At 47.0% G+C, this 21,479-nt stretch overlaps 1 protein-coding gene across 3 annotated transcripts in view; it reads right to left on the reverse strand.

Annotated features, from left to right (window-relative positions):
- POU2F3 (POU class 2 homeobox 3) overlaps positions 1-21,479 on the reverse strand; it is a 120,834-nt gene that overhangs the window by 14,747 nt on the left and 84,608 nt on the right. For all 3 annotated transcript variants that reach the window (XM_066606083.1, XM_066606085.1, XM_066606084.1), the window contains 8 exons: positions 19,951-20,052; positions 19,645-19,747; positions 12,527-12,603; positions 11,029-11,205; positions 10,723-10,864; positions 6,133-6,269; positions 5,890-6,051; positions 2,679-2,745 (listed from right to left, as the gene is read on the reverse strand). In XM_066606083.1, coding sequence (XP_066462180.1) covers positions 2,679-2,745; positions 5,890-6,051; positions 6,133-6,269; positions 10,723-10,864; positions 11,029-11,205; positions 12,527-12,603; positions 19,645-19,747; positions 19,951-20,052 — 967 coding nt within the window. The remainder of the gene's footprint in view (positions 1-2,678; positions 2,746-5,889; positions 6,052-6,132; positions 6,270-10,722; positions 10,865-11,028; positions 11,206-12,526; positions 12,604-19,644; positions 19,748-19,950; positions 20,053-21,479) is intronic.

Below are 21,479 nucleotides of genomic sequence, written 5' to 3' on the forward strand. Positions count from 1 at the left end.
GGCCGCACTCTGGAGGACATATAATGTGTTGGAGATGTTACTGGCCGCACTCTGGGGGACATATAATGTGTTGGAGATGTTACTGCCTGCACTCTGGGGGACATATGATGTGTTGCAGATGTTACTGGATGCACTCTGGGGGACATATAATGTGTTGGAGATGTTACTGGTTGCACTCTGGGGGACATATAATGTGTTATAGATGTTACTGGCTGCACTCTGGGGGACATATAATGTGTTGGAGATGTCACTGGCTGCACTCTGGGGGACATATAATGTGTTGTAGATGTTACTGGCTGCACTCTGGGGGACATATAATGTGTTATAGATGTTACTGGCTGCACTCTGAGGGACATATAATTTGTTGGAGATGTTACTGGTTGCTCTCTGGGGGACATATAATGTGTTGTAGATATTGCTGGCTGCACTCTGGGGGACATATAATGTGTTGGAGATGTTACTGGCTGCACTCTGGGGGACATATAATGTGTTGGAGATGTTACTGGCCGCACTCTGGAGGACATATAATGTGTTGGAGATGTCACTGGCTGCACTCTGGGGGACATATAATGTGTTGAAGATGTTACTGGCTGCACTCTGGGGGACATATAATGTGTTGGAGATGTTACTGGCTGCACTCTGGGGGACATATAATGTGTTATAGATGTTACTGGCTGCACTCTGGGGGACATATAATGTGTTGGAGATGTTACTGGCTGCACTCTGGGGGACATATAATGTGTTGGAGATGTTACTGGCTGCACTCTGGGGGACATATAATGTGTTGGAGATGTTACTGGCTGCACTCTGGGGGACACATAATGTGTTGGAGATGTTACTGGCTGCACTCTGGGGGACATATAATGTGTTGGAGATGTTACTGGCTGCACTCTGGGGGACATATAATGTGTTGGAGATGTTACTGGCTGCACTCTGAGGGACATATAATGTGTTGGAAATGTTACTGGCTGCACTCTGGGGGACATATAATGTGTTGTAGATGTTACTGGCTGCACTCTGGGGGACATATAATGTGTTGTAGATGTTACTGGCTGCACTCTGGGGGACATATAATGTGTTGGAGATGTTAGTGGCTGCACTCTGGGGGACATATAATGTGTTGTAGATGTTACTGGCTGCACTCTGGGGGACATATAATGTGTTGGAGATGTTACTGGCTGCACTCTGGGGGACATATAATGTGTTGGAGATGTCACTGGCTGAACTCTGGGGCACATATAATGTGTTGGAGATGTTACTGGCTGCACTCTGGGGGACATATAATGTGTTGTAGATTTTACTGGCTGCACTCTGGGGGACATATAATGTGTTATAGATGTTACTGGCCGCACTCTGAGGGACATATAATTTGTTGGAGATGTTACTGGCCGCACTCTGGAGGACATATAATGTGTTGGAGATGTTACTGGCTGCACTCTGGGGGACATATAATGTGTTGGAGATGTTCCTGGCTGCACTCTGGGGGACATATAATGTGTTGGAGATGTTACTGGATGCACTCTGGGGGACATATAATGTGTTGGAGATGTTAGTGGCTGCACTCTCAGGGACATAGAATGTGTTGGAGATGTAACTGGCTGCACTCTGGAGGACATATAATGTGTTGGAGATGTTACTGGCTGCACTCTGGGGGACATATAATGTGTTGTAGAACTTTGATTACATTATTTTGGGGGGGGGGGGGCACCACCAGCCCAGGACTCTCACTGTGGTCTTTGGGTTTTGTTCACCATTCAGGGTAACTTATAGAGATTTTTTTATTTTTCACTACTTTAGCACAATAACATGTAAACAACACCACTGACTCTGCGCCGCTGCAGCGTTATTCCCCCAGAGCGGCGCTCTGGGAGGGCTTGTTGTCCGCAGGAGCAGTTGTAGGGTCATTGCTGCTGTTTTGGTTCCATGTGGCTTCTGGACGGTTTTTGGTGTTTTTTGGGAGGTGAACAGTAATTCTGTCATCAGTCTGTATTATCTTTATGGCGCTCGCTCTGCCAGATATATAATACCTCCTTCCCTGTCGGCGGCATGCGGAGCGCAGTTATATTGCTCATGTGCTGCTTTTTCAAAATTTGTTCAGTGGGGTTTTGTGGGAAAAATGTTTCTTTTTTAACTGGATTTTTCTCTTTGAATTTAACGTTATTGACCTTTTTTGACACCATTTCTTAGTCCCTCGGGGGACCTAAAGATGCAATAATTCGATGGCTAGCACAGTACACTGCATTACTTATGCAGTGCATTCTACTGAGCCTATGACAGCAGCCTGTTAGACTCTGCAGAAGGCGGGGCCTAGTAGGCAGAGTTACATGGCAGACATGGGTTTCTTCGTCAGGCTTCTGGCTGCCATGGGGACACATTGGTACCTTGCAATTGCACTGTAGGCGGCCGATGGGTGACAGATGGTCCCCCCCTCCCCAGTTATCTGTTTACATGCTGTAGTTGCTATGGCAGGTAAGGGGTTCTGAGGTCTCTCTTACTGGCAGTTGGAGCTAGAGCCTGGCTGTCAGTAGTCAGCCAAGCCACTGCCTCAACAACAGGTACGTGCAGGATTAAAGCTTATTAGTCACCACCGTAAAAAGGCATATTGCAGTCACTAATGGGTTAATATCAAACAGTGACCCATTTTTGAAATGGCATAATCTGAGGTTACTACTAATTACCTGTGCTGGTCATCGTGCTGTGCACTGGAGCCATGGCCAAGGACCCTAAAGAACTGGACGTAGACACCTGGTGTGGGATGAAAGACAGAAATGAGTCTTCTCCGGAGCGTGTGCAGATGTAGAGAGCGCAGCACTACTAGTCACAGGTCTTCGAGTGATTTATAGCTGGGACCAGATTGACCATTGAGCAGGGGGTTGGACCTGATGATCCTGGAGGACCTCGTAGGACCCGACGACCCTGGAGGATCTCGGAAGACCCGATGGCCCCGAAGGACCCCGGAGGATCCGACGGCCCTAGAGGACCCCAGAGGACCCGATGACCCTGTAGGACCCCGGAGGGCCTGACAACCCTGAAGGACCCCGGAGGACCTGACGGCCCTGAAGGACCCTGGAGGACCCGATGACCCTGGAGGACCCCAGAGGACCCGACGACCCTGGAGGCCCCCGGGGGACCCGATGACCCTGGAGGACCCCAGGGGGACCCGACGGCCCTGAAGGACCCCGGAGGACCCGACGGCCCTGAAGGACCCCGGAGAAACCGACGGCCCTGAAGGACCCCGGAGGACCCGATGACCCTGGAGGACCCGATGACCCTGAAGGACCCCGGAGGACCCCATGACCCTGGAGGACCCCGGAGGGCCCGAAGACCCTGGAGGACCCCAGAGGACCCAACGACCCTGGAGGACCCGATGACCCTGGAGGACCCCAGAGGACCCGACGACCCTGGAGGACCCGATGACCCTTGAGGACCGCAGAGGACCTGGTGACCCTGGAGGTCCCTTCCAACTCTACCATTCTAGGATTGTCTTGTTCCAGTAATGATGATTCATCCTTTAGTGATCGGTTTGACCGTTACAGCAAATTACACACGAAGCGGCAGATTTAATGATATTGCCCAAAGGTTAGACAGTGCAAACTAAGACAGACAGTCTTAAAATCCATCAGTGTTATCACAGTGACTCAGGCTGGATGGTAAATCTGTCTCTAGTCTAAATTTATAGCACCTATTAGTTGGCTTTCTTTATGCCAAAAATTGCACCAAAATTTTCGCACAATTTACGGCAATTTGCCAAACGTCCAGACAGCAGAAGAATCCTTTCTAACTCCCCAGTCCTGCTCAACCTGCGACGCTCCATGCAATGCAGAGTCCGACTCCTCTCCTATTTCCCAGCTTGGCTGACAGTATGAGACTGCGGGAGGAGTCGGACTCTGCATTGCATGGATCGTCGCAGGTTCAGCAGGACTGGTAAGTTAGAAAAGATTCTTCTGCTGTCTGGACTGTGAGGATGGAAGAGGGTGCACTGCATCTTTAAGTGGCACAGACGAGGCCACTATACCTTTGAGGGGATACAAAGGGGTTGCTATACCTTTAATAGGGCACAGTAAGGCCACTAAACTTTTAAAGTAGCGCAGAAGGCGCTGCTATACTTTTCAGGAGGCATTATTACTTTGTGGTGTCACAAAAAAGGCACGAGTGCTGTGAGGGGAGGTACTAGGAGAGGAATTGGGAGTAGCAGTAGGAGGGAAAGAATGTACAGAGGTGAGTTGCAACTGGAAGAAGTCTTCATGGTGGTCTGGGCCCAGCTAGAAAAATGGAAAATGGAAGACTCCAATCAGAGAAGACATCACCTGTTATTACTGCACCATAATCACTATCACTGCGCCAAACTGCTTCTGGCTATTATATGGTGACTGTGTTCACCCTGCGTTCAGGGCTCTCCATCTTTTTGTTATGTTTTGGAGCAGAGAAATGGAATTAACCCCTTAACGACTGCCGATACGCCTTTTGACAACCTGTATTGGCGGTCTATTATAGCAGAGCGACCTCCCTCCATACATCGTGGCTGCCGGCCATTTCTTACAGCCGACACCCGGTGGCAATCAGCCACGCAGCTGATTGGAGCTGTTAACCCTTTAAATTACAGGGAGCCGTGCGGGTGTCATGGCAGCTGGGGTCCTTCTGAAAGGCCCCAGGGCTGTCATGGCAGAATGCCATGGGGTAGCCTGATAGACTGCTGTCAGATTGCAGTATGATGTAATGCTGTGGCATTACATCATACTGCAGGAGCGATCAAAGCATCACATGTGGTGGTCCCCCAGGGGGGCTATAAAAAAGTAAAAATAGGAAGAATAAAGTTTTACTAATTATTAAAAAAACGTAATAAAAGTAAAAATTAGAGCCCTTTTGCTATATTTGTAATAAAAGAATGTAAATAATTCAACAAAAATACATATTTGGTATCGCAGCGTCCGTAAAAGTCTGATCTATCAGAGCAGCGCATTATTTATCCCACGCAATGAAAGTTGTCAGAAAAAAAAAAGAACGACAGAAATGCACTTTTTTGGTCACGTAGTCTCCAAGAAAAAATACAATAAAAAGCGATCAAAAAGTCGCATGCATTCCAAAATGATACCAAAGCAAACTACAGGACGTCCCGCAAAAGTGAGTCCTCGCACAGCTGTGTCAACGGAAAAATAAAAAAGTTACGGCGCGCAGAAGATACTTAAAAAATATATATCTTTGAAAAAAAATGCAAGAGGTACAGTGAAAAAAACCCAAAACAATATAAGTTTGGTATCGCAGTAATTGCACCGACCCGGAGAATAAAGTTATCAGGTCATTTTTGTTGCAGTTCGTGCGCCGTAGAAACAAGTTTCAACAAAAGATGGCGGAATTTCTTTTTTTTCTCATTTCTCTCAAATTAGAATTTTTTTAAAGTTTTTCAGTCCATTATATGGTACAATAAATAGTATCATTGAAAACTACAACTCGTCCTGCAAAAAACAACCCGCAGACAGCGACGGCGATGGATGAATAAAGGAGTTACGATTTTTTTAAAGAGGGGAGGAAAAAACGAAAGTGGAAAAATGAAAAAAAGGGGTTAAAATAGAATAAAACGGTTTCATTTATTTCCCATCAATGGGGAAAATATGAATAATTTGAATTTAGTTTTGCTGCTCCAAAAATAATGCAACAGAAAGACAGAAAGCCTGAATGCGGGTGTGAATGAGCCCCCCCGAGGTCTGCTAGAGCTGAGCCCCTCCATCTGAAGCTGCCATCTCTAATATCCTTTTCTTCTGGGGAGGGGGGATTCTGAGGTTTACTTTGGGCCGCCATGAGTTCTAGTTATGCCCCATGTGCGGTCTGGATGCTGGACTGAAGGCGCTGACCGCCTGCTGCCGCTGACAGCTCAGGCTGCACAGATCTCACCATTCTGGAGTTGTACATTGGAGACTTCATTGGCATATTGATGGGGCAGTTAATTCGTTTCTCCTTCTGCCGTCTGTTACAAAACCAGACCCGCACCACTTCTTTCTCCATAACGAGCTGCTCGGCAATCATGCTGATCTCCTCCGAGCTCGGCTTTGGGTTCTGTAAGACAAATATAAAAGGCCAACTGGTACCCAGTAATGACAACAGTGGGAGGTACATAAAGCGAGCCGGTCCTCTTACGTCCTGGAAGCGTTTCTCCAGAGTCAGGCGGATGTTGGTTTCGATGCTTGTTCTTTTCTTCCTCTTCCGCCCAAACATCTCGCTGAGTTGTGGATACGTTGTGTTGGGTGTTATGGCCGAGTCTGAAGGAGCCGATTCTACAAAGCGGCAGCATGGGACAAGTTAGTATATGATGAGGCACAGGGAAGCATATTCAGAGCTGCAGCTTCTAACTGCATTCGGCAAGTCTTCAGCCCCGCTCACCTGTTTACATGGGCTTATGTTGTTGCCCTCTTGCTTCCCAGCATTCTGCATTCAATACCCCATATTATAAAGTCACAACAGAACGCTCAAACACTTTGTAGATTTTTTAAAAGTGAAAAGCTCCCATTTTGCACCGACACAAGTATTCCCACCCGCTTCTCAGTACTAAGTTAAAGCCCCTTTGGAGCTTCAGGAATAGTCACTGTGAGTGGGACGTTCGCTTGGTTTAGATGGGTCTAGCTGCTAGGAGGACATGGCCAGACTAGAGATTGGAGCTGCAGGAAGAGAATTTGTATATTCCCGATGCATGGGAAACAAGGAGAACTGGAGCTCCGAACACAGGAAGAAACATATGATGTCATCGGCATCACGGAAACTTGGTGGGATGATACACATGATTGGATACAAGGCTTGAAGGATACAATGTATTTATAAGGAACAGACCTAATAAAAGGGGAGGAGGTTGTGTTGTATGTTAGGAGAGCATTCATCTCCACAGAGATTCAAGCTTCAGAGCTGGGAGTTCTGTAGGAACAGTTTGGGTAAGAAGACATGGAGAGAACAACAGAAAGGACCCCATTGTAGGCATTTACTATAGGCTGCCTGGACAAGCAGAAGATATGGAGGAACTCTTTCTACATCAGATGGCCAAGGTCTCAAAGAAGCCCAACATAGTGATCGTGGGAGGTTTTACCGATCCAGACATTTGTTGGGAATCTCTCAGGTAAAAGTAATGGATCCAACAGATTCTTATCCGCTCTTGTGACAACTTTATCTTCCAGAAGGTAGAAGAGAAAACGAAGGGATCTGCTATCTTGGACCTAATTCTTACCAACAGGGAGGGAATGGTTGAGGAAGTAAGGGTGGCTGGACCTTAGGAGGCAGTGATCATGCTATCCTTGGATGTTGGATAACAAGGGGAGGAAGACCTGAGAAGACTCAGACCTCAAGGTTGGATTTCAGAAAGGCAGATTTTACTGAACTCAGGAAGAGGAGAGGAAGAATCCAACGGCTGGATGTTCTTAAGGACAGAAATGTCCAAGAAGGTTGGGAAATATTTTGAAATGAGATTCTCAAAGCACAATCGTTACCAATCCCTAAAAGAAGAAGAATGGGAAGCATTTAACCCCTTCCCTCTCCAGGGCGTAAGTTTACGTCCTGGCAGCAGGGTACTTCCTGCAACAGGGTGTAAACTTACGTCCTGGGGATATCCCGCAGAGGGATTCGGCTGTCAGTCTAGCTGGCCTCCCGCTGGAACAGCGGGGGTGCATTGGAGATGCGCCCCCCGCTGTTAACCCCTTCCCTGCCGTGATCTATGTAGATCGCAGCATGGGAGGGGTTCACAGAGGGAGCTCGCGATATAATCCACAGCCTGTGATCGCTGTATAAGCGATAGCCCTGCCATGCCTTATCACAGCAATCATGAGTGCTATACTGTAAGTGCCCCAGATGGACACAATTTGTGTAAAAAAAAAGAAAAGAAAAATGAATAAAAAAGAAAAATATAAAAAAACAAAAAACCTTTTTTATGCTTTTTCTCATATTAGCATAAAAACAAAAATTAAAACCCCACATATTTGGTATTGTCGCATCCGTAAGGATGCGTACAATAAGCTACACATACTTTTGACTGTGCACGGCAAAAAGCGTTTAAAAAAACGCTAAAAAACTGCGTTGAAAGGCTAATTTTTAGCATTTTGCCTACCTAAAAACGCAATAAAAGTGATCAAAAAAGTCATATGTACCCCAAAATGGTACCAATAAACACTACAGCTCATCGCGCAAAAAATAAGCCCTCATAGAGCTCAGTAGATAGAAAAATAAAAAAGTTACAGGAATTTGAATGCAGCAATTTAGAGAAAAAAAGATTTCTAAAAAAAGGGGTTTTATTGCAGAAAAGTGGATAAACGTTAAAAAAATGTAAGAATTTTGGTATCGTTCTAACCGTACCGACCCACAGAAAAAATGGATTGTGTCATTTATACTACATGATTAACGCTGTAAAAAAAAAACTATGGTAGAATTGATGCGTTTTCTCTCCGTGCTATCATAAAAAAAAATAAAAGTTTTACAATATAGTCTATGTAAACAAAAAAGGCACCAACGAAAACTACAGTTCGCCACGCAAAAAACAAGCCCTGATACGGTCGTGTCGACGGAAAAATAAAAAAGTTATGACTTTTGAAAAAAGGAGAAGAAAATCTGCCAAAATCGTTGTGTCCTTAAGCCCAAAATAGGCCGTGTCCTTAAGGGGTTAAAGAGACCCGGATGGATGAACAAAGAACTTGTACACATGTTAAAAAGGAAGAAAATATGTTTATCAAATGGAAAGAGGGGGAATATCTAAAGAAGAATATAATGGGGTCTGCAGAAACTGTAGGGCAAGGGTCAGAAAAGATAAAGCTAATAATGAATTGAGGCTTGTAAGAGAGGCCAAAAGCAATGAAAAAGGATTTGGGGAGGTCAAAAGAAAAGTCAGAGATGCTATTGGAAGCTTACAGGATGAAAATGGTGAATTGGTCAAAAATGATGTTGAGAAGGCCGAACTTTTAAATTCCTATTTTGTATCTGTTTTCTCTCAGAAAGTAGATGTAACATCAGCTGATTTTCCCTGTGCTATTGGGGGAATAAAAGAATGTAGGCTATCTATAAGCAGAAAGATGGCGAGGGAACACTTAGCTAACTTACATGAATTCAAGTCTCAAGGTCCAGATTAATTACATCCTAGGATACTAAAGGAAGCAGCAGAGGTAATTGCTGAACCACTCGCCATAATCTTTGAAAAAAGGGCAAATGTTGTCCCTATCTTCAAAAAAGGGAAGAAGAAGGATCCAGGAAACTACAGGCCTGTGAGTCTGACTTTTATACCGGGAAAGATCGTTGAACAAATTATTAAACAGCATGTATGCAAGTACTTGGATGGAAATGGAGTAATTAACCAGAGCCAGCATGGGTTTGTAACAAACAAGTCATGCCAGACGGATCTAATTTCCTTCTATGACAGAATCACCGACTGGGTTGATCAGGGAAATGCGGTGGATATAGTATATCTTGACTTTAGTAAAGCATTTGACAAAGTATCTCATACCATACTTATTGAAAAAATGACCAAATCTGGGATTGACAAGGCAACTGTTAGGTGGATTGACAACTGGCTGAGTGATCGTACTCTAAGAGTGGTCATAAATGGCTGCACATTCAAGTGGAAGAATGTATCAAGTGGGGACCACAAGGCTCTGTCCTAGGCCCAGTGTTGGTCAACACTTTTAGAAATGATCTGGAGGAGGGAATTGATGGGAAACTGATCAAATTTGCCGATGACACAAAGCTAGGAGGGATAGCTAACACTAGGGAAGGGAGAGGATTCAAAGAGATCTAGAAAATCTTGCACAGTGGGCGGCGACTAACAGAATGGTATTTGACAAGGAGAAATACAAAGTCCTACATCCGGGCAAGAAAAATGAAAAAGGCACATACAGAATGGGAGGAATTGGGCTAAGCAGCAGCACATGTGAAAAAAACTTGGCTATACTAATAGATCATAGACTGAGCATGAGTCAACAATGTGATGCAGCAGCCAAAAAGGCAAACACAATTCTGGGATGTATTAAGAGAAGCATAGAGTCTAGATCACTGAGGTCATTATCCCCTCTACTCTTCCTTAGTCAGACCTCATCTGGAATACTGGCTCCAATTCTGGGCACCCCACTTTATAAAAGACATAGACAAACTGGAGCAAGTTCAGAGAAGAGTTCCCAAGATGGTGAGCGGTCTGCAAATCATGTCCTATGAGGAACGGGTAAAGGATCTGGGAATGTTTAGCAGAAGAGAAGGCTGAGAGGAGACTTAATAGCGGTCTACAAATATCTGAAGGGCTGTCACAGTGCAGAGGGATCAGCCCTATTCTCATCTGTACAAGGAAAGACTAGAAGCAATCGGATGAAACTGAAAGGGAGGAGGCATAGAGGGGGGGGGGGGGTTCCTTTCTGTAAGAGCAGTGAGGCTATGGAACTCTCTCCTGAGGACGTAGTGATAGGGAACTCCCTAAAAGAGGGGCTTGGAGTGTAATAATATGTTCAGTCTTACACAGTTTGCTATTATGTTACTATTTTTGTGAGGAAGAAAACCGTCTCCTTAGTGCCCTATTTGCTCGTTGTGTGACTAATTTAGGTATCAGCAGCGGCACATGGCATGACTTTCAGTATATGACAACCAGGCTGTAGGTCTGCTGGTGATTATCTGTATACAGTACAACACAATGTAATCGTCCTTCAATTGCTGCATTTCTTCCACCCAGAAAGAGCGAGAAGCGATGGCGTTGTGTACTGGACGCCGCATGAGCCTCACCTGCGTCGCTCAGCCACTTCTCCAGCAGCGGCTTTAGCTTGCACATGTTTTTGAAACTCAGATTAAGGGCCTCAAATCGCGATATTGTTGTTTGGCTGAAGTCATTCCCGTAATGTTTGCCCATGGCCAGTCCAACATCACCCTGAAAGAGAGATTGTGTCACCACGGGTGGTGGTTCCCAGAGCCGTCCACACGGAGCGTATTCTTTATTCCTTTAGGTTTGTTTGCATTTTGCTACTTCGTAACATTTTATGTTGTGATGACACATAGTAACCAGCTGTCTGCATGCAGTATTATGGTTCTCACCTGCGTAAATCCAAGCTTTATCCGTCTCTGCTTGAAAGTTTTGGCAAACTTTTCCAGTTCTTCCAAGTCGCTGGGCTCATCTGGAGGCATGGATAAGTGTTTGGGAGCATGCAAGTGTTGTGTTATGTCCAAATGAGGCTCTATAGAAGAACCCGGAAGGCCTGGACGCCCAACGGCCTGTTAGATAGATGAAAGTAATAAAGTTATTAAAGTTCTTAGTCCACAAACTTTACAGAATAAGACCTGATGAAGTTATATCAATGAGACACCAGAGTATGGGGTGGGGGGGGGGGGGGGCAGTATACTCTGTCAACTGGATGGCTCCAGAGAAGTGTAGATCTGTCCATCAGTGACTGCTGGCCAACCAGAGTTGCTCTCATTGACTTGCATAGTGCCCTGTTGTACCTCACATCGTATCTGTTACCTGGTTTCTGCTCAATGTTGGATAGATTCATCTACACCGAATGGCCCTGTATTGGAGCCCCTGGCTCTTTATTAGAGCTTCCATCCCCTTTTAATAGAGTTCTATTTCTTTTTTAGAAACCCCCTTTTTAGAAACCCCAGCCCTTTATTTTTGCCACCAGCTCTCAAAATCAGTGCTTTCCTGTATATTAGAGGTTTGACCGTGCAGCATGAAATCACATGAGAAGTTTTCCGTGGATCAGTTTGTGTGAATTCACAGTAGATGGAAGATCCAGCGATCGGAGCGACTTTCAACAAGACCGGGCAATCGGTGCTAGACTAGCCGGGGTCTCACCGCCACCCTCGGGGGGGGGGGGGGGGGGGTGTTCTCATGTGTAGAGCATACCGAGAGCATACCGAGAATGGCGCAATCGAGGTCCTTTAGACGGAAACAACTCATCACTGAATCGCTGAAAGGGGTCGGAGGAGGATGTCAGGGATGGTTTTGACCAACAGGCTGCACAGTCAGCTGAATACAACGCTGGAGCTCCAACTAACGTGTCTGAATGTACAACTCGCCGTTCCTCCACACGGATGGAATAACAGCGGACGACCAGTTCCAGCGCCATTGTGTTGAAGAGAAACAGAAAGACTCCAGCGGGCAAAAGAGCACAAAACTTATATCACTGATCCATTGTCAGATGGATCCTGTCCACAGGGGCCGATCTTCCTGCAGAAGAATTAACCATCACCTACTGGAATCCACATCACAATGAACTCCTGCGGTTCTGAAGGCCAAAGGAGGTCCAATGGGCTACTAGCTGGGGGTCTAATAAGGGGACGGTGCAGCTTATGTTCTGCACCTGCACAGTTGGCACGGTGTAGATTCAGTGGTAACCTATGACGTTTCTGTACAGGCTGATTTGTTCTAAAGTTTACTTCTGATCTCCTTTTATTCTACATTTCAGTTCATAAGAAGTGCGCTTTCTCTTCTGTATTTCACTTCTATAGAGATTTCCATTCCTTATAGGCTGTAAAGGTGAGAAGGGAAAACTGCTTATAGGAACCCCGCAGCCAGAATCTAGATGGGACGTACCTGGGAAGCCAGTCCCATTCCAGCTTGTGATCCCCCCTGCTGATGCGGCAGAGCAATGAGATTCGGTTGTAGAAGACCTGAAGATGGCAGAATTATGGTCAGTTATTGTTATGTCCTTAAACTGACAAAGAATACATATATAAGACATATATAGCACATATTACAGATGGCCGGCGGCGACCTGCTCTACAAACCTGCAAAACACAGTGACCAAAAGTGCAGTGAATCAGCCTCCGGCTGCTGCCAGAAAGCAAGCACTCTCTGCCTCCGCTGCTCCTTCACCCTCAGCCCTTACTGTTCAGGCGCTTTATCGTCCCGTCCCTCGGCCCAATGTTTAGTACCCCAAGCAGGAGCGCCCAGCGGTTTAGAATGGAGTCTCTGGTTTGTAGCTGTGTAGACCCCGGGGGGCTTTGGTTGTAAGCCGCCTATTACAGAATCGTCTTGGGGGGTAATGTCCTTTTGCACAAGACTTTTTGTAGGCCCGAATGTTCCTCCGAACACTCAGCTGTCCAACCGCGGTGCCGTCTACAAGGAGCAACGATCAGCCGATGAACGGCAAACACTTGTCTGACGGCTGATCGTTCAGGGAGCATGGGAATGTGTGAACAGGGGGAAGCACAGCCGGCTTATGGGGGCAAACGATGATACTAATGATTGTCCGTCCCCACAAGCGGATTCTCAGCCGGTGTCAAATACAATAATATGAGGGCATGTCCATGGGAGTTTGTGAGATTGGGCCGAGAATTCGACCACTCTATATACAAGTCCTTTAAAACCAGACTATTTCTTGGCCCAATCTAAGAGGCACCAACCAATATGTGTGTCGATCGGGGCTTGTTTCATCCTCTTTTACACAAGGAGATGTACAGCCAATCAGCAAATATTTTATGCTTGCTAAACTGTACAATCAGAATCATAGAATCCTAGAATGGTAGAGCTGGAAGGAACCTCCAGGGTCATCAGGTCCTCCGAGGTCATTGGGTCCTCCAGGGTCATCGGGTCCTCCGGGGTTATTGGGTCATCCGAGGTCATCAGGTCCTCCAAGGTCATTGGATCCTCCAAGGTCATCGGGTCCTTCAGGGTCATCAGGTCCTTCATGGTCATCAGGACTTCTGGGGTCCTCAGGTCCAACCGCCTGCTCAGTGCAGGATCACTAAATCATCCCAGACAGATGTCTATCCGCCTCTGAAGACTTCTATTGAAGGAGAACACAGCCTGTGGCTCTTCTAATCCACTATAATTAAAGTGGTTTTCCGGGTTATATAAAGTGTCTCTCACCAAGTGCCCCATGGTGTAAAATAACAAAGTACCAAATACTCACCTCTCTCTGCCCCCCCCCCCCCCCCCCGTTCATTCCGCACTGCCGGCTCCGGTCTCCCTGCTGATGTCCTCTTTACAGGCTGCAGGCAGCGTGAGCCATCTATAAATAAGCTGCTGCAGCCAATGACGGCGCTCAGCAATGATTGCTGTTATTGGCTGCAGCAGCATTTTTACAGGACGTTCTAGGCAGCTTGTGAATGACTCCTCACACAACTGCATCGGTGCAAAAATTAAAAAAAGTTCTAATCCCCCTCTGTGTCTTTGCTTTTGTAGTATAGAGAGCGACTCTCGGATAGTTTCCCCTCTTCATAATCAGCAGCTGCGGAATCCCCCACCAAAATCTGCGGGTTTAATTGCAGTCAGGATTTTAAGCCATTTTTAATTCTGCATCAAAATCCGCAGGAGGCGGCAGAGTTCGGCGGTGCATTTCCTGCGGCTTGCGGTGTGTTATGCGGCCTATTCCAGCCCCTGCGATGGGTCCCTCAATGTAGACATGACAGGTCTGAGAAGCTTGTAGGCAGCTCGAGGGTTTTCGATTAACCACTAGTATTCCAGGCCTCTTGTTAATGCCAAATTCAGCCCTAGCTTTATTGGCGCTGGGAATTGAAGCCGTTGCGCCGGACCTCAGAAGGTTAACCCGTCACATCCTGGTGTCAGCCATTTTATTAATAGCTGGGAACGAAGGCGCTATTGGGAACACCAAAAATACAAGTTGCGTTGCGTTTTTAACATTAGAAAGTCCCATTGACAATTGGAAAAAAAAACGCAGCGAATTCGCAGCGGAAAAAAAATCGCTAGTGGGTAGGCACCCTAAAACCTTAATTAAAAATATTGACCTCCGGTGACAAAACCATCCATCTAATCAGCACGACTCCTCATTTACAGATCTGCCTGCGATGGAGCCGCAACTTCTTCTACGTGCTTAACAAAGAGTGTATATGTATATTAACCCATTAAGGACTAAGCGCAGTAAATATACGGTGCTGGGCTTCAATTCCACCTGATAGTAAAAATACGGTGCGGTATTAAAGCCCCTGGCTCTGCAATCAAGCAGAAGCAGGTGGTGTTGTCAACCGTTAGTCACAGCCGAGTACCCAGAGGAGGAGGGAGAAGCAGTTTTTACCCACTCTTGCCTCTCCTTTCCCTGGTACACACCGTTGCCATAAGCGCCCTGTAATTCAAAATCATACATATTATATATCAAAACATCCGAAACAAAATAAGGAACCCATTACTGTACTTTATTTTAGCATAAATATACTAATTTAAAAAATAACTAGAAATGTTAAAAAAAACACATTTTTTTTAGCTTTTTACCCCCAATAAAACAAAAAACGGGGAAAAAAGTCAGTGAAAAAGATATATAAAAAATAGCTCTATACGTCACGGGGAAAAATGTGCAGCAAGAATAACTTTTCTGGCTGAAGGAAAAAAATAGGGCAGATAAACCACCACAAGGGTAAAATCCCTAAAAAGTGTCTGGTCCTTAAAGGGTTAAGAGTAGTAAAACAAAAAAAATGTCTAAGTGTCCCATGATCATAATGTTACTGACCCCCAGAATGACGTTAACATGTACTGTGAGCTGCGCAAAAGCAGAATCTCCGGAATATTGCCGCAATTACATTTTTCTACATTTCGGTGGGTTTGTTCACACGGGGCAGAAGTGCTGCCGAATGTCCGCATCTAAAACAGAGGCGCAGTCTCCAAAACAGCTGCATACCCCGTAGATCCAGCGCCCCCCCAAAGGCTTCAGCTGGCAGCGCTCCTTCACTGGGCACCCGGCGGCCTGTACAGAGCGCAGCGGCGCTGGTCCGGTGATGTGGAAGTGACCAGCGGCGCTGCGCTCCCCAGAGGCCACCCGCTGCCCGAGTCAAAATCTGCACTGATTGTGCCAACTTTGCCTCTGTTTTTGGTGCAGAAATGCTGCCAACTTTCTGCAGTAATATCTCCGCCCGTCTAAATACACCCTGAAGGGTCCCAATACATTAGGTGGTGCTTTAATTGGAATCATTGAAAAATGCAACTCATCCCGCAAAAAAAGTCCTCATGTAGCTATGTTAACGGGGATGTCGGGGATGATAAAAGCAGCCGGCAGTTAGAGGGTTAATAATGGCATGTGAACAGTTCTGTCTGTTAGGGGGCATTGATACATGCAGGGAGATTCCTTTGCATGCAGTCTGCATGGGGATGTGTGCAGCCTGCCAGACCACACGTCTCCAGTAGATGGCGCTGTGCCGCCGTGGCTCCCACTTCATAAACTATCTGTTACTATCCCGGATCACAGGACAAAAACTGACTGCAATTCAAAAATATCCCTTCTAACTGGCTTGTGCTTACTGTCACTTCTCACTCTGTAGGAAATGTTTCACCAACTTCTTCATGTTGCACCAATCAGATGTGCATCTTGTGGATCCGCAGTCCCTATTCTGCACTCAGCAGTCCAGCAAAAAGTAATCCCAGATATTGGGGGCCCTCAGAGTGTAGAATACAAGGGGTCTGCCTGGCCAAACATCTAACCCGGGGGTGAGCAGTATGTGGCCCACAATGCCTGAATATAGTAACAATCAATAAGTACTATAAGGGGGATGAAACAAAGGTGAATCCAGGAAAACTACATATATATTCATCCACATACAGACACACGGACAATATACCCAGTAAGTATGAGGCCGAGAGAATTTATCACACTACACCAGGGGTGTAACTATAGGGGATGCAGTGACATGATCACAGGTCCTGTAAGCACACGGCTGCTGTCTGGCTAGGTGTTTGTTAGTATTCCATAGTAACTGAGGCCACAGGGGGTTTGTAGTCCATCAGTAATCTGCATAAGGATGCAGGACCTGTGATGATGTCCCCATCATGTCATAAGGGGCGGAGCATGTAACTCCCTCACTGGGGACCCAGATAGGGTCTCCTAGATCAGAAATTTTACAAAGAGAAATTCTGCCAGGTGAAAACAGCACTCAAGCTGGCGCCTCCTCCAGGGAACAGCCGCAGACAAAACATTTTGCTATGCAAGAGAGCAGTTGTCATTGTTTGAAAAACAATGTCCTAAAGTTTGCCAAGGACAAAAATTCTACCAGGTGAACAAAACAGCCGAGCACGGACCTCCTCCATGGTAGAGCACGGACCTCCTCCATGGTAGAGAACGGACCTCCTCTGTGGTAGAGTACGGACCTCCTCCATGGTAGAGAACGGACCTCCTCCATGGTAGCGCACGGACCTCCTCTGTGGTAGAGCATGGGCCTCCTCCGTGGTAGAGCACGGGCCTCCTCCATGGTAGAGCACGGGCCTCCTCCATGGTAGAGCACGAACCTCCGTCATGGTAGAGCACAGACCTCCGTCATGGTAGAGCACAGACCTCCGTCATGGTAGAGCATGGACCTCCTCCATGATAGAGCACGGATCTCTTTCATGGTAGAGCACGGACCTCCTTCATGGTAGAGCACGGACCTCCTCTGTGGTAGAGCACAGGCCTCCTCCATGGTAGAGCACGGGCCTCCTCCATGGTAGAGCACGAACCTCCGTCATGGTAGAGCACAGACCTCCGTCATGGTAGAGCACGGACCTCCTCCGTGGTAGAGCACGGGCCTCCTCCGTGGTAGAGCACGGGCCTCCTCCATGGTAGAGCACGGGCCTCCTCCATGGTAGAGCACGGGCCTCCTCCATGGTTGAGCACGGGCCTCCTCCATGGTAGAGCACGGACCTCCTCCATGGTTGAGCACGGACCTCCTCCATGAAGCCACTGTAGAGCTACAGAGGATTCTTGTGCTTTAGAGAATTTTTGAGCATTTAGGGAGGGTTTTAATTCCAACCTTGCCTTGGCTTTGTGCTGGTCAATTTTTGCAGTCTCCTTATGCCGGTGTAAGGTGAACATCGCTGGATCATGATTCTGTGATTCTCCCAGCAACTCATAAGATAAGTACTGCGGTTTATTTTGTGGAGTTTGTTTATTTGCTCAATGGTAATCATTTGTTATAGGTTGCAGGGTTAGTGAGTGGCCGAGGAAGGAGGGTGGATGCGTCCATAGAGGTATGGCAAACAATAAAGCAGGACACGTTCCCAATTTGTTACATCTGCTAATAGTAAAGTTTTAGGTTTAAATTCCAACTGCAAGATGGCGCTCAAAACTGATGTATATTATGAGACCTGGCGCTCTCTGCCGTTACAGGCGCTGCAGCATTAAAGGGGTTGTCCCGAGGCAGCAAGTGGGTCTATACACTTCTGTATGGCCATAATAATGCACTTTGTAATATACATTGTGCATTAATTATGAGCCATACAGAAGTTATAAAAAGTTTTTTACTTACCTGCTCCGTTGCTAGCGTCCTCGTCTCCATGGTGCCGACTAATTTTTGGCCTCCGATGGCCAAATTAGCCGCGCTTGCGCAGTCCGGGTCTTCAGCAGTCTTCTATGGAGCCGCTCGTGCCAGAGAGCGGCTCCGTGTAGCTCCGCCCTGTCACGTGCCGATTCCAGCCAATCAGGAGGCTGGAATCGGCAGTGGACCGCACAGAAGAGCTGCGGTCCACGAAGACAGAGGATCCCGGCGGCCATCTTCAGCGGTAAGTATTGAAGTCACCGGAGCGCGGGGATTAAGGTAAGCGCTCCGGTAAACTTTCTTTACTTCCCTGCATCGGGGTTGTCTCGCGCCGAACGGGGGGGGGGTTGAAAAAAAAAAAAAACCCGTTTCGGCGCGGGACAACCCCTTTAATATTAACAATTTGCTTTTGCAAACGGCTGGATTTTACAACATTAAGTATCGTCAGCGGCTTTTGTGCTGATAATCGACACATTTGTGATGTTCCTACAAAAATACCTCCAAATATGTGAAAATAGTCAGAATTACACCAGGAATACTTGTCAGTCAGCTCTGAAGGGCTGGGCAGCAGACTTCTGGGTAATTGTGTTGCAACAGCCTTGCACTTTGCTTCCACGACTTGAAGCAGCAGTTGTTTTTCTTCTTCATTAATAGTAAAAAGTCTGAAGATTCCTGGTCTTTGAGGACAACCTCGTCGTAGACAGAAGAGCCAGAACCTGCCCCAAATAAAGGTCTGTTAAAGGGAAAAGAGTTCGAGGGGGTCTTGCTTTATAGTTGGAAGCTGATTTCTGCTGGCCGCCCTATTACCCAGTATGACTGCGGTCCCTGGTAGTCTGGTGGGAACATTGCCAGGGAGATTACTTTTTGGTTTTCACCCTCGAAGCCGACGTGACAGAATCCAGACTGCCGGAATGTTTGGTAGCAAAATGAAGAATGTTGCCGATATTCAACGGCTATCAGAGAATCGTGTGACTGGTCGGCTATGAGGTCTAATGGTGGAACCTACATACTTCAAATCAATATGCTGAATGACAAAAGCCACATATGTGATACAACAATTATTGAACAAGATAGCGGATGTTTTTTAGTAACACATGATGAACATGTTCCAGTATTAACCATAAATTTACAGCCCCTACAGGATGACACCACATTGATGGGAGCCAATCGTAGTTAACCAACTATGTTTTTTTTCCGCCCTGGGGCTTAATTCAGGGGGGCAAGTAGGTAGGGACAGGGGTTGCGGGTATTCTCAGGGACCTCCAGTTCCCTGTACCCCGAGTCCTGACACCGCTTCTGCTCTGGTTTATGCATGATATGGACAGGAGGAGGCGCCCTTCTCCCAGATCAGCCTCACATTGGTTTCCTCCCATGAGGGACTTCACACTGCAAAGAGTCCCAATAGAGACAAGAAATGCACATATAGGCTGTATAGCACTAAAGAGCAAATATATGATAAGCCATGGATGTTATTACCTTGCTGGATCGGCGGTGACTGTGTCAGCAGGAACTGGGAGGCGGATTGTAAGTGACTGGGGACCAATACGAGTTGTTGGAGGGAATGTAAAGACGTCATATCCTGCAAGAAGAGGAAACACATTATTCTCCTCACTATTGGGTTTCACAGATGCAACAAATCTGCCTATTGATGGGTCCAGAACTGTGATCGGGCCCTAAATCATCCGATGTGGGAGGCACTGCAAGACTATAAGACTTTCTACATCAAACCGTACCACCCAGACCCATAGAAAAGGAAAGAAAGGATAATGAAGAATGACTTACTGCAGGCATCTGCCCTCCACCCATGATGGACCCTTGAGAAAGATGGCATGGCCGATGGGGTATTCCAGACTGCAATGTCTCGCCGAAATCTTCAGTCTTAATCTAGAACATAAACAAATGCAGTTAAAGGGGTTGTCCCGAGGCAGCAAGTGGGTCTATACACTTCTGTATGGCCATAATAATGCACTTTGTAATATACATTGTGCATTAATTATGAGCCATACAGAAGTTATAAAAAGTTTTTTACTTACCTGCTCCGTTGCTAGCGTCCTCGTCTCCATGGTGCCGACTAATTTTTGGCCTCCGATGGCCAAATTAGCCGCGCTTGCGCAGTCCGGGTCTTCAGCAGTCTTCTATGGAGCCGCTCGTGCCAGAGAGCGGCTCCGTGTAGCTCCGCCCCGTCACGTGCCGATTCCAGCCAATCAGGAGGCTGGAATCGGCAGTGGACCGCACAGAAGAGCTGCGGTCCACGAAGACAGAGGATCCCGGCGGCCATCTTCAGCGGTAAGTATTGAAGTCACCGGAGCGCGGGGATTAAGGTAAGCGCTCCGGTAAACTTTCTTTACTTCCCTGCATCGGGGTTGTCTCGCGCCGAACGGGGGGGGGGGGGGTTGAAAAAAAAAAAAACCCGTTTCGGCGCGGGACAACCCCTTTAAGAGGCAGAATTGCCGTGAAGAGTTTGTATTTACAGTTGATTCTGCTGCAGGGATTGTGATCCCCGTAGTCATAGTAGATCCCATAGTAGCCCCAATAGTAATAGTAGATCCCATAGTGGCCCCAGTAGTAATAGTAGATCCCATAGTGGCCCCAGTAGTAATAGTAGATCCCATAGTGGCCCCAATAGTAATAGTAGATCCCATAGTGGCCCCAGTAGTAATAGTAGATCCCATAGTGGCCCCAGTAATAATAGTAGATCCCATAGTGGCCCCAGTAGTAATAGTAGACCCCATAGTAGACTCAGGCAGCAACCCAACAAGCACTGAACTCACCCCGTCTGCAGCTCCCTTCTGCAGTCTGTGCCCCCTGACCTTCCACCTGCATCCTTGCTAATGAATGCGATGTGGATGCCAGGTGGGGGTGAGGTCAGAGCCGGCTCGCAGGCCTCAGACAGCAGTCTAGCGCCCCTGATGGGCAATGTTTTGCTTGGTGCTCGGGTGCTGGCATCATATGGATGTGATGTGTATCCCCTACCTGACATTGTACAGGCTAGTCCCCCCTTCATGGCGGTGCACCTAATAACCGTGCCCTCTGTCAGCAGGATACCACACCGGCTGCACCGCAGGAACTGTTCAGGAACAGGACAGAGACACGAAGGTGATGACTTATGTCCGAATACCCAGATCTCACTCTGATGGAGCATCTGTGGGATGTGCTGGGAGACAAGTCCGAGCAACTCACAGGTCTTAGGGCCCTTTTACATGGAACAACTTGTGGGGTGCAGATGCCCTAAAGGTCGCTCCAGCGAAGATCATTCCGATGCCTTTACAAGAACAAGCATTGCTCAGTGGATGGAGGTGAGGCGGTCCGAG

The sequence above is a fragment of the Eleutherodactylus coqui genome, chromosome 6, assembly GCF_035609145.1.
Source record: "Eleutherodactylus coqui strain aEleCoq1 chromosome 6, aEleCoq1.hap1, whole genome shotgun sequence".
NCBI lineage: Eukaryota > Metazoa > Chordata > Amphibia > Anura > Eleutherodactylidae > Eleutherodactylus > Eleutherodactylus coqui.